This window comes from Stegastes partitus, unplaced genomic scaffold, assembly GCF_000690725.1.
Source record: "Stegastes partitus isolate 25-593 unplaced genomic scaffold, Stegastes_partitus-1.0.2 Scaffold94, whole genome shotgun sequence".
Taxonomy (NCBI): Eukaryota; Metazoa; Chordata; class Actinopteri; family Pomacentridae; genus Stegastes; species Stegastes partitus.
In genome coordinates this window covers 708,449-722,040 of record NW_007577825.1, presented here as the reverse complement: position 1 = coordinate 722,040, position 13,592 = coordinate 708,449, and the positions used below count along the sequence as shown (strand labels likewise).

Sequence of the window (13,592 nt, the reverse complement as noted above, 5' to 3'; positions counted from 1 at the left end):
AGTAATCTATGGTTTTTAATAGGAGATGAAGCACCATACTCCTGCAATATATCATGCTGGCAGCGGCGCAAAGTACATTTACTCAAGTGCATATGCTGCACTTCAGCACAAATTTTAGGTAATCTGAGTTTTTCCATTTATAATTTGTGCTTTTTACTCCACTGCCATTCCTTCACTGCAAAGATACATCAATTTATTAAACATAAAATATGGTGAAGGTTATTGTTGTGAAACTACAAGTAGCTAAAAGCATCTTCACCTAAATCCAAATGATAAAATCTACTTCAGGTACATTTACTGTCGTATGACTCAGATTCTTTTTACTGGCAGTGCAGTATTTTGTCCATTACTGTGATGCCACTTAAAGTTTCCATTCCATTAATTGCCACTAATATTCATATTTTCACAATGGTACAAGATTGAAGAGGAATTTCTACTGAAGAGGAGATGTTCCGCTTGCAGCTGCTCATACAGTAACAGTCTTCAGTGTTAAGGAATTGAGAATGTGTGGGGAGGAACCATTTCTTCCAAAACAGACACTTCAGCCGGAAAATTAACTTTAAAAGTCAGAAATCTCACTAAGTGGAAACCCTCTTAGGGACTGGCATTCATCAACAACACTATCAATCCCCCAGAATACACATTATGTACCAGGCGGCAGTAAAAAATACTACTTATTCCTCCTTTAAGACGTCGTTTAATGAGCTTGTGGTCACCCTAAGTGGGATGTGGTGCAGCGCAGCTTGAGATTTCCACACTACCAGCGTGAGCAATTGTGTGTTTTGCAGCTGATAAGTCTCTTTGCTTCGTATAAGGCCAGTAAGTTAGTGTGTCAGTGGAAAGGCTGATTACACAATACGCAGGCTTGTGCTGAGTCCTAATTCACCTCAAAGCCACACAGGGAAGGAGCTGTGTTTGACTGTGCTGACCCGCTTGTCTAATCTTAGAAGTTCTCACTTGAGGTGTAACCAGTCTGTTGATCTAAAGTTATGCTTTAGGCAAACATGTAGACATTAATACTGTACAAAGAGAGGAGTAAATATGAAGACGTTGCAACTGGCGGGCAGAGAATAGGAAGAACTCCGCCCTCTGTTGGCTGTGAGGAGGAACTGCAGCAAACTGTTGCTCCTCCGCATCCAATTTGTTGTGTTTCCCTGAGACTTCTTTCATCTCCTGTTCAGATAGATAAAAAATTTACCAGTCTGTCATCCCGCTTAAGCTTTATCAGTGACCTCAAGCTCCATCCTCATCCTCCCATCTGAGGAGACGGGGGTCATCGGAGACGACAGCGCAGGAGGCAGAAATCAAACCGAGCAGCAGATTCTGAGCAGTGACCGACTGCAGCTCCGACACAGGCTGGAAAAAGAAAAAGAAAAAAAAAAAAGGAGGACAGCCTTGACCCCGAGCAGCACAAATCCTCAGAAATCAACTCTCCTGAGAGGGAGCTCAACTCTGTCAACAGTTGAAGGAAAATACTGCCAGAGGAGCTGATATCTAGTCAGTTCCTTTTGTGGGTTTTTGCAGAAAAACAGAAGAAGCTTATTTGACAATCAATTAAGGATTCAAGCACATTTTTCAGGAAAAAATACAAAATATTCAGTCTTCTAGCCTCACAATTAAAAGATTATTTGTCACATGTGATAGTTAATTGAAAATATTTAGATTTTGAAATGATAATCAGACAAAACTAGACATGGGATGGTTATTTTTCAGTATTTTCTGACATCTAATGAGACAAATTTTAGAAAAATTTTAGAGTAAATTTCAGTATTGTAGTCAAATATCACCTTTTACTAAACAATACATATAATTTTTGTAATTTTTCCCACAAAAACTCAAATTTGCCCCCTAAAATCATGCCTCTAAAACTTTTTTTTTCAAATTGCTAACTATAAAAGTGAGCAATCCTGCAGAAGCTAATGATTGTGTGTGAAGCTGACTGAACTCAATACTGACGAATTCATTGTATGAAAGTCAGCAAAAAGCATTTTAAAACATATTAGCAATTTAAAAAGTTATGTCAGGAGTGGTTGTGGAGTTTTACTGCCTGCATCTTTAAAGCAGAGACACGTCTGACTTCATCCCCTGAGAGAGCAGCGGCTGATTTTTCTCTTCTATATATTTTCATGTTGGCAGGAAACAGGTGCCTCCTCCTCCTCCTCCTCCTCCTCAACCTGAGAGAACAACTGAGTCGCACAGTATCAAGGCGGCATGACACATCTGAGAGTATTAAAGTAAACAACCGCAGCAGCTTCTTGAGACCGAGGTGCAGCTAAAAAAAAAAAAAAAGAAAGTAGGAGACATCTCCATCAGAGTCGAGCCCTGCTGACCTCGTAAAGTACAAATCTGTAGGAGTGAAATTTCCAGCTCGAGCGTTGTCTGTAAACTGTGATCCTGCTTAATGTGTGACATATTATGAGTTCTTTAGGTCATTTCACACCAGCAACAGGCTCTTTTTTTTTTAATATTCCGAGGACAAAAAAAAAGAAAGAAGAAGAAGAAGAAGCTGTGATTCCCCTCCTACTTCCCTGCTGTATTTATTCCTCAGAGGGAGACAATCGATCTGATCCACTTAATCAATCAGTGACAGGGCCTTTGAACTGCAGACATGATTTCCAGCAAGTCTGTCATTCCACCCTGTCGTCTGTGAAAACACTCCAGGGGGAGATTATTCTGCACAGCCCCGGCTCGTAAAACTCTTTTTATGTTAAAACACACACACCCTCGCTGCTGGCTTGACGGGGGGACCGGGATGACTCGGGAGTCACTCTTCTCCGTGGAGGACATTCAGTTTATGGAAAAAGTCTTTTTTCTATTTCAACATTTCAGCGCAAAATTAAAAAATTAAAAAACAACAACCTCCCCTTTGCCTCCTCCACGGCTGAGACAAAGCTCTCCACCCCCCCTGTGTGGCTCCTGTATAGCCAAAGAAGAGGAAGGGGAAAGGGAATGTTTTGCCTCTCTATCCCCACCCCTCTTCCCTCACCTCCCTGGGGCAATGCTGTGTAGTAATAAACGTCCCCCATAAATCTCCCCCTCACGCCATCATCCCCTCCTCCGACTCCAACCTTTTTTTTTTTTTTTTTTAACAGCTTCTTTTCTTCTCTCTCTCCCCCCCCAACCCACCCTCCAACCAACTCCCTGCCTTTTCTTACCCCCCTTTCTCCTTTCTATTGCAACCCAACCCTGGCATTAACTCCTCGCACATGGCCGATGGCTGCTCTGTCATGGATTTAGAGAAGGCGGGAGGACGGAAGAAGAAGATGGACCACAATAGACTCTGGATAGGTTTCACTCTCTGCAGCTTTTCATACATGTGGCTGCGAGCGTCGCCGTGACTGACTGTGGTCGAGATCACTCGCTTGGAGTATCAGGTTCTCGCCCTACCTGATGAAATGACATGCACACACACACACACACACACACTGTGAGCTCCAGGAGGGTAAAACAGCTGCGGTTGGGAAAGAGTTAAAAGCCCTGAATTCACCGGAAAGTCCCACAAGTGACGTTACAGTCCAGCAATTAAGAGTAAATTAATTACAGAGTAGTGGATGGTAGCTGAAAAAGCCTGAGGATAAGCCTCCCAGTAAACAACTCCAGACTGGTGAAGGAGGACAAATAACTTTTAAGCCACTGGGGGGGTTGAAATCTATTTTATTTCAAACAGATTTGCTTGTTTACTTGTGCATTTGTCCTCTAACAACTTTTTTTTTAAGTATAATCCAAACTTTCTTGCTTAAACTACTGCAGAGTATTCACAGCTTGTCCCTGCAGTGGAGTCATCTCAAACAAACTAATGCAAGTTTGAGGAAGAAGGAGAAGAAGAAGAAGAAAGAAAGAAAAAAAAAAAAAAAGGAAAAAAAAGTTACAGAAAGTTAACGCCCAGCGCTTCAGGCTCCTCCTGCAAAAGGATTATAAAGCAAATGTCGGGGCTGGTGCAGGGCAGAGGGGGAGTCTGCAGGGTCCAAAATACACAGGAGCTGCGAATCAGACACTCAGCAGACCTGCGCAACTTTCTTGTTTTTTTTTTTTTTTTTTCCGTTTTTGTTTTTTTTTTTTTTTTTTTTTTTTTTTTTTTTAAAAACATTTGACTTGGTCGCTGCAAAGATGACCACAGCCGTGGTGTCGCCTTTCTTCGACTTCGAAGTAATGAACAAGGTTAGCTTTAAAACTTCTTAAATCCTGTTTTTCTCTCTCCTGCTTGTGAACGCTTGTCCGGCTGCTTGCTAGCCTGTTAGCAGCGGCGCAGTTAGCCGCTGTGGAGGAATGATGAAGCTGCATGTCCGCGGCCCTCTGGAGCCTCCGTTGTTGTTGTTTTTTTTGCTGTGTTTACTTGTTTATCCTTTTAAAAGTTTCGCCTGTTGTTTCCTCTGTGTTGTCGGGTTTTGCTTTTAAAAAAACACCGCCACCGCTAACTTGACTTTAAAACCTTGTGCCACATCGGCTAACTTTTTTTTTTTTTTTTTCTAACGGCTACTGCGCAGTTTTAAAAGCTCGTTAAAGTTAGCTCCGGTTAATTCATGTGATCTTCGCTTTAATGAGAGCAGCTTTTTTTTTTTTTTTTTGCGCCACTTTTAATACAAAGCAGCAGCCACATGCTCGCTAATCATTCACCAGATTTGCTTGGCTTTAGCTCTGCTCCCTATTAAACGATTAACCGCGTTTAACCTTAATATTTGTTGGGTAATAACTGCCGGTTTGCACACTTTATTTCTTCCTAAAGCGCCTTTTTTTTCTCTCTCTCTCTCTGTGCACTCATGTAAATCAGTGACTAACCGGCCACCTCCACTAGTTTGTATTGAGAGACAGATCAGGTTTCTCTCGGATGCTTTGCCACTTTCATTATCTTTCAAATGATGCAGCCCACAGGCCTCATGTGCTGCTCCATTTACTAAACAGGCACACATTCCTCACCAGGGCAACTTGCCAAACCAGCTGCTGTTCTATAGGCCTGTATCCGCTTATGTAGTCGGAGCCAAAAAGAACACAGTCATGCAAGAGGAGGTGTGGATTTTTTGTGTGCCTCTCTTTCCCACCGGTCGCTGCCTGTCAGATTTGTTCTAACGGCGTGTTTTTGTGTGTGTCTCTCTTTCTTGCAGAACAACAAGCTGCTCAGCTACAACAACAACCTGGGCGCCCCCCATCCCATGTCTGTCCCTTGCACTGGCACCAACGTGCCCATCTCCAGCCCCGCCGGAGCCCTGCTGGACAGGAAGGCGGTGGGATCTCCCTCAGTGGGAGGTGTATACCAGCGGCGGCACTCTGTCAGCAGCACAAAGTTCAGCCAGAACCAGTTTCTGAACAGCCTGAAGGCAGCGGACCACTCCTCACTCATCTCAGGGGTTGGCAATGCCAGCAACAACAAGGAGAACCGCCTGCGAGACCGCTCCTTCTCTGAGACGGGTGAGAGGCTCATCAACAAGTGCCTGGGTCCCGCCAGTCCCACCGGCGGCAGCAGCCAAGTGAACTCCAGCCGTTACAAGACGGAGCTTTGCAGGCCCTTCGAGGAGAACGGTTCCTGCAAATATGGCGACAAGTGCCAGTTTGCTCACGGAATCCACGAACTGCGCAGCCTGAGCCGTCATCCCAAATACAAAACTGAGCTGTGCCGCACCTTCCACACCATCGGTTTCTGCCCATATGGGCCTCGCTGCCATTTCATCCACAATGCTGAGGAGCGTCGCGGACCCCCCCAGCAGTGCTCCCCTCTAAACTCTTCAAACAAGATGGAGAGGCCTCGACTGCAGCACAGCTACAGCTTTGCAGGCTTCCCCAGCTCAGGTGGGCTGAGAGACAGCCCCACCTCGGTCACCCCTCCACCCATGTTCTTTCCTGATGAGGTCCCCGACTGGCCCAGCAGTAACCCCTTCACCTACTCCAGCCAGGAGCTGGCCAACCTGTTTGGGCCCAGCCTCAGTGCCGGTCCTGTAGGCACAGAGCCCAACACCCCTGCACCTCCCTCTCCAACAAGCACGCCTTACTATTTCAGACCCATGTTGGAGTCCCCTCAAATGTTCGAGTCTCCATCCAGCCCTCCAGACTCGCTGTCTGACCAGGAGGGCTACCAGAGCAGCTCTGGTGGCAGCCTGAGTGGCTCTGAGTCCCCAACGCTGGACACCACCCGCCGCCTTCCCATCTTCAGCCGCCTCTCCATCTCTGACGACTAGACTGCACGCATCCACCAGTGACTAAGTTTGATGACACAAAGAGAACATGGCACTCCCCTCTACCTCTGCCCCTTTCTGAAGCCTCCCTGTCCTCCCTCACACAAGACAACCGTGTTAGTTCCTCGTTAGAATTCTAAGGATGTAACCAATTAAGGGAACTCTCGACTCAAATTATCATTTCATCCCAGCTAATCTGCACAGCAAGTTTTAAAAGTACCCTGCCATGTGTCATAGTGCCAAAAAAGGAGAGGAAATTGAACAATGAAAATCATGAGAACAAGAATTGACTGTTTTCCCAGGTGCCACTTGTTTTTTTTCTTTCTTCTTCACTTGTTCTTGAATGTGTAGCAACACAAGTGGCCTTGGAAAGGGGAGTGCATTGCACTAGCCCCCTGCCCCCTCCCCGCCCTCCCACCGTCCCCCCCCCCTTCCTGACGATACCACTTCCCCTGAGCTAGCTAGAGGGTGCTCACTAATGTAACTGTAGCTCTACCGCAGACGTTTTTACAGACTGAGTTGAGACAAAAAGGAAAAAAAAAAAAATAACAGACCCTGAAAATATATGAATAGTTTTTAAGAAAAAAAATAAGAAAAAAGTGCCTGGGGCGGTTTCTGCATGTGTTTAGGGTGAATGGACTACTGTTTGTTTATGATTCTTTCTCATTTGCCCCCCCCTCACCCCCTTACCGTCACGGTTCTTCTCAAACCCCGGCTTATGTAATTGTGAACTGGGTGAGTCTGCAGGAAGGACTTTGAACTGGAAGTTGGTTTTGTCCCCCCTCCTCCTCCTCGTCCTGAGTTTTCTCCTCCTGTTGCTGGTCACTGGCTCTTCTTTTTTTTTTTTGTTTGTTTGGGAAGGAAGTCTTGATATCAAACTGATCATTAAACCTGTAAGACTTTGCCCCCTCCTCCTTCGACACACACCTCCCTCTTCATCCTCGCCGATCTGGGGAATTCCAGCATTCCCATGGTGCAGTTGTACATCCTACAACTTGACAAGATTGGATCTCCAAGCTATTTTACTTTACTTTCTCCCCCCTCTGACTTTAGAACCTGCTCCAAGGAGCACTCTGTACTCATTACATCCATTTTTTTTTTTTTGCTCTCTATTTGATAATTATTTTTTATTAATGTTATTATTACGGTTATTATTATTTGAAAAACTTTCCAGACAGAAGGTTTGCGTGTCACTGCTTATTTAACTTATCAGAACATATTTATTGGTGATCATATGCATTTTTTGTTAATTTTGTTTTTGTATTTATCTGGATAATGAACAATAGAATATATTTTCTTTTATGTTAAATTATGATCTTCCATATTAATCTAAAGATTGTGAAGACGTTTTTGTCAGTTTTCCTTTTTTCACAGTTTAATATATTGTACTTCAATGACTTTTGTTCTGCAACTACACTTTGTCAAAATGAAACTTAATTTAAAGCAAAAAAAAAAAAAAATGCAAAAAAAGATGTTTTGCGTTTTGATTATTTATTGTACGTTTTTTTTTTTCTTACTCCCTCTTATTGGACTGCAATTCCATCTAAACTAGATTTGCTTGTATTCATTCCTGATGCCTCCCCCTGCACACCTTACAGTAATCTGACAGTAACAGTAGCTAACTGTTATTCCATTAATTCAACTCTTCTGGTTTTTTGTCTCGGATCTTGTCCCCCTCCCCTCCCACTTTGAAGAGAAGCATTCTCGCAGTACTTTGGGTTTGATGGTAGATGTAAAGGGGTGCTGAAAAATAAAATAAACTCTCACATCACTGGTTTAGCAGTCTCCAAGTTAGAAGGCTGGTTTTGTTGACATGTCTTCTGTCGGTAACCTTCTTACACCCAGTCTGTTTATTACAAGCAATAGCTGTGACCAAATGGGTTGAGGAAAGTTTATTTTCTTTTAATTCTATTGGATGCTTGATGCACTTGCTCGGCCCCCTCTTGACCAGCGGAAGTGCCTCGTTGAATATACATTCCAGGTAGCTAAGGCCTCTCTGCCTTTTATATTTGATAATGGAGGACTATTAATTTCTTCTTTTTTTTTTAGTCACTTGTTCTGTGTTGCCTTCACATGTTTGGAAGAGGTGAACAGATTTTTGACACAAAGAAAGTAAAACAGTTGAATGTATTTTTTCAGCCATGTTTTTTCACTACAGTAATTTCTGTGAGTTTATATGAAAACCTGTTTCTCTCTCTCTCTCTCTCTCTCTTTTGTAAGTATTGATTGCAGTTAAGTCAATAAACCCCGTATTTTTGGAAAACTTAAACTGTGTAATGAGTTGTGTATTGAGGGTTTTGTGGGGGGGAAGAGTGAAGCACCTGAAGCAGTTGTGGAAACATCTGTCTGCTTAGCACATATATGATGCAAAAATCTATTACACTCTGCAATAAAGAGCCTGTTATACAAATGAAAGGTAATAATATTACAGCCTTTTTTGAACTCCTCATAAGACCTGGCAGTAGAAATTGGCTATCTTAGCAACAGAATAACACAGGCCTTTATTGAATTTAATTGTTTTGGAAGGTATTTGGTCAGACTGTGAGGCGCAGCCTATTAATGTGAAAACAGAAAAAACTCCAGAGCTTGCCCAAGAATCCATGTTAGGATTTCATCAGTGTTGAAGTATTCCAGTAATAGCTGTCAGTGCATACACAGGTACACTACAAAGAGGAACATCTGATAGATAAGTTAGCATACTTTTCATGATTCAATTTTGCCAAAAGTTCAAGAAATAAAGACTTAAAACTAGGTTTCAGCAAACTGGCTGACAACATAATAGATAGTAAAGTGTGAGACTTAGAAAACTTCAGCTCTACATAAAGAGGCAAAATGTGTTTATATCTGCGGCATTTGAAGGCATAATCAAACAGAAGAGGCCTGCTGGGTTTGCTTCTCTGTGCATAATGCAGAACTAAAGGGAGTTTCACTGTGGTGGAAGTTGATTGGTGAGCTGCACAGACAGCAGTCAGGGGGTATTGACCTGGGGATAATCAAAGTCTGATGGAGCAGGTTTGGTTACACAAAGACTCGACACTCCTGGTTTCAGCAGAAATATTGATCAGTGGCTGCTGTAACCATAACGTTTCCGAGAATTAAAAAAACAGTGATTTGCTGAGGCTGTGACCTGATCGGCGATCCCGAGGTTACATGTGAGCTGATCGATGCGTGTGTGTCGGGCTGTTCGTGGTAAAGGTGGGGTAAACAGTTGAGTCATGGATTGCTGGACTGATTATATGGACTATCAAAATATACACCACACAACCCCGTGTGCTTGATTTCAATATATTTTTCCGCAGAGAATAAACGCAGATAACAATCACCGTTTGACCGTTCATACAAGCAGAGTGGTGTTTGATTTCAGTCACAACATACTGTAGCTTCCCCCTTCGTACACTCGACTCAACATCCGCAGTGCTTCTGCTTTTCCTCGCTCTCTGGACACTTCCGTCTGTCCATGTTTATATTCTCTCAGATTGCAAAGAAGGAGCTGGGACAGGAACTCCCTTCCCTCCATACAATGGTGGGTGCTGACCCGTCACAGCTGACCCATGGAGGCCTCCTTGTTGCTTTATTCCAGAGAACCTGGGCCTTGTAGATTCTTGTCTTGTTCCTTTGCTCCCCCCCTCCATCAACACCCACCCTTTACCCCCTCCTGGTCCCATCTCTGAACAAGCCTGCTGAGAATCCGATTTTGCTTCATCTCAAGTAACTCAGTGGGAAACGGCTTCAAAAGACCACTTCTCTTGATGGTTATGACTCGCGTTGGACTTCATATTGCCTCATTTTATGTCATGCATTTTTTAAAAGCAGTGAAAGCTAAAAAAAAAAAAAGGATCCCAAAACTAAAAACCAATAAGTATTCATGGTGTACTGCTTATAAACTAAAGCTATGATCAACAACAAGCAGAAGCCATAATGCAGCAGCATGTTAAGCAAAGGTAATAAAATAATATGTAGCTTCTAAATGCTATTGAAGCAAAGTAATTGCTAATGCACGGCACTTCTTTAGTGGTTCCTGTTTAACCAGAGCAGAGATGAATGTTTTGTTCAGGGTCCTGGAAACCACATTCTGTTTTTTTTTTTTAATAGCTCAAAGCACTTGTTTTTATCGCCTGTGTACTTTATGACTTTTATGAGAATTGCTTATAAACATGATTTTGAAGAGCATAACCTTTTTGTATGCTTTATGTTTGTGATTGGAGTTGACAGTTTTTATGTACCACTACCCTTCCCAAAAACTTAAACAAGTCTCTGAGGATTTATGTTACGGGAATTTTACAGCGGTTTACTCATACGAAGTCAAACAGCGAGTGACCTCAAGCGTAATTAGCATCACGACCTCGAATGTATACGATAACATGCTGCAGAATTCTTTGTCTGTGAATGACTCTGGCAAAACAAAAATAACATAAAAGCAAAGGGGAAGGGGTTACCACTTCAAAACTGTTCTATATTTTCAGTTTTTAATAAGATCAGAAGAGAAAAATATACTTTTCGAAGGTTTCTCAAGTTAAACCAGGTGAGCGTGGTCGGCGCACACCTTTTCTTTTTTGCTGCAACCTTTCAGAAGAACATGAAGTGCGTGCAGTTTGAGGCACATGAAAGAGGGCTGTTTCCTGTTTGTGCGGTGTGTGCATAGAGGCACCTTGAGACGAAGTACCAGGAAGTGGGTTTCTGAACCTCCGAAGGTGGCGGATGGAGGGGGTCGTCGGTTCTTTGATATGGGGTGAAACAAACTGAAAAGAAAAAAAAAAAGAGAGAGAACGAAAACTTCCATGACTTCATCACATTTAAAAAGCAGTTTACTTTCCAGTATGGAGACAGACAGTGCAGTGACACAGACCATTCATTGCTTCCTGCCCCCACAGGACAGTGTGTGGCTGCGCTCTCGGTGCCCAATCTGCGTTCACCTTTAACCCCGGCAGGTTGGGCAAGAGCACGTCGCCGCATGTACACTTTGTAATTGTGTTATCTGAGGAAGGTTTGTCTCCTTGTTTGAGAAAGAGGTGAGCAAATAGTGCTGATGTGCTGTCTCTTATCTATACTCACAGCTGAGAGCGGGGTAGCTGCAGGCCTGCGTGCATGCATGCGTGCATGTGTGTGTGCGCGCTGCTGCGGTATGACAGGTGTTGTGAGGGGGATAATTAATCACCAAACAAGAGCTGAGGTCAACGCTGAGTGAGGAGGTTAGGTTAGGGGAGGTTCAGAGGTGGCTTTGTCCCGCAGAAAACCGAGGCACAATCGACCTCTTTCAGACAAACTTACTGAGAGCTCAGAAACCGGCATTAGAAACATCCACTGAAGTAAAAACTGCACTTTTGAAGTCAGCGGAGGAATCTTCCATGCAGCAGAAAACACTGACCCGTGGTGAGTCGATAATTAAGTCCACGAGGAGCAGAAGTGCATGGTGGTCCGTTTGTGTAGCTGCTCTGTCATCCAGGTCATGGTAACGCTGAGGGCTTCGCTAAAAGGCAGCTGGACTTCTGGTGGTCATTTTAGGGGGGAAAAAGTTTCTTGCAGGTGAAGATTAAATCTGCAGCTAGTTAGCTCGGTTTAGCATGAATGCTGGAAACTAGAAGAAAGAACTTTCTGTACTGGAACAAAATGTCTACCGACACCTCCAAAAGCTCCAATTAACACATTACATTTTGTTTGTTTATCCACATAAAACTCAAAGTGTAAAAATAGTCATAAGGACACATTTGTTTGTGTTGCAGCACAGCAGCATGGCGAGTCAAACTGTGACAAACCAACTGTGACAGTGAAGAGTGAAGTCAGACTTCTGACATTTACCTTGATTTAAGGTTTTCTAAAGGACAACAACATATGATCACCATGCAGGTTTGGCTCTGGTCTCTTGCTGAAACATCAATCAGCGAGACACGAGTCTTTCACAGAGCACAAACCTTTGACCTTGCTGTTATAGGACAGACTCATAACCCATAACTGCTGCCAAAGGTCCCCTTTTGCTTATGTGCGGTGAAAATATGCCGTCATCCTCTCTGTCTGCACTCACTTCTAACTCCGCTCTGTGTTTGATTTGTCCGCGGCTTCAAAAGGGCGGTTGTGGGGAGTTGAAGTCTTGTTTTCCTAAATATTGAAATTCTTAACTTAATTATGGGGATGTGTTTTATAATTTGTGTTAACAAGGGGCCTTCTCATCCCACCTCTAATCCCTTCCTGACTATTATCAGCCTGTAGCCTATGTATTTCACTGTTTGGGAAGTTTACCCTCTGAATACAAAACAACACAGATTACTGACATTGAGTGACAGAGAAAGTGGAACACCCAATAGTTAAATGTATGAAAAAACTTTTCAGGAAAGAACACAGTTGTGGTTTACAGAAGCTTTGTCATTATCAGAATCATCAGTAGTTTCAACCTGACTTTTTCCCCTGCGTACATGTTTCTGGGTATTTGCGTATTTCGTAACATATATGATCTGGTAATCACGCTTTAGCAGACAGGCTTCGCAGTTAGCATTTTACTAATCAAGCTGCTCTAATCTCAGTGTATGTAATGCTTCGTGCAGCTTTTTCTGCTGCCCACAGCAAACGACAGGCTTTATCTTTGTAGGTCTACGGCCGTATGTGTCACAGTCAGACTGATTGCAGATCAACACAGACAGCAGTCAGAAACACACCCTGATCTCGCTGCGGGTTTAATCGAGGCAACTGTGGCCATGACACACTGCTCACCGAGTAATGACCATTAGCCCTGCCTGGATCCGGTGTCACATGTGCTTTTCTTCCCCCAGGCTAAGTGGCAACCCTTGACCTGTAAGAAAAAGAAAAAAAAAAAAGGAAGAGAAAACACGTATGCGTCGGGCAGAGGAGGCTTCAGAGGAGAGCACTGCTGATGGCCGTCTGACAGGTTGTGGAAACACACCCTTCCACTCCTTAGTGTGACAGAAAAACAAACACAAAGCCACTAAACTCTCTCTGAGCCCTGCGCTAATGGACAAGTGATGACTTTTTCCTAACGAGACACAGTGGCCCGCTGGAAACGGCGGACGAGGACCGGCCAATGGGAAAGCTCGTCCCGAACCTGACACTGTTGTGCTTTGGGTTTCTGGTCCACTGGGCCGAGTGAGTCACTCCCTCAGAGTGCTGAACCACTTAACTCTTCCTGTCTCATGACTTCCAACGGCACTGATGGGACAGAAAGTGGGCTGCATTAGCAAAACAACACCTGATCTGCATCTTGACTTTCTGCGCTAACTGAGATCTTGCTGAATAACTCCACAGTTGTACAACTTTGGTCATCGTTTCGTCAAACACTGCCTTCATGTGAGTCCGTTTAGAGATCTGGGAACAGGGCAGCATCATTGCAACATAATTCATCAGGCAAGTTGTAAACAAGCCTACAGCTTAGCCTGATTATCTAAACCAGTGGTTCCCAGCCTTTCTGGTCATTACCTCTGA

The 13,592-nt window shown here is 43.6% G+C and overlaps 1 protein-coding gene across 1 annotated transcript; it reads left to right on the top strand.

Annotated features, from left to right (window-relative positions):
• Positions 1 to 3,940: 3,940 nt before the first annotated feature.
• Positions 3,941 to 8,433, top strand: zfp36l1a (zinc finger protein 36, C3H type-like 1a). The gene is made up of 2 exons (XM_008277303.1): positions 3,941 to 4,158; positions 5,100 to 8,433. Exons 1-2 carry the CDS (start codon positions 4,108 to 4,110, stop codon positions 6,165 to 6,167), a joined length of 1,119 nt encoding a protein of 372 aa, XP_008275525.1. The 5' UTR covers positions 3,941 to 4,107; the 3' UTR covers positions 6,168 to 8,433.
• The last annotated feature ends 5,159 nt before the right edge of the window (positions 8,434 to 13,592 follow it).

What these genes read in the sequence shown, in the direction of transcription:
- zfp36l1a (XM_008277303.1), top strand. Translation starts at nt 4,108, where the DNA reads ATGACCACAGCCGTGGTGTCGCCTTTCTTCGACTTCGAAGTAATGAAC. An exon ending in ACTTCGAAGTAATGAACAAG is followed by an intron (nt 4,159 to 5,099) that starts GTTAGCTTTAAA and finishes TCTTTCTTGCAG; the next exon opens with AACAACAAGCTGCTCAGCTA.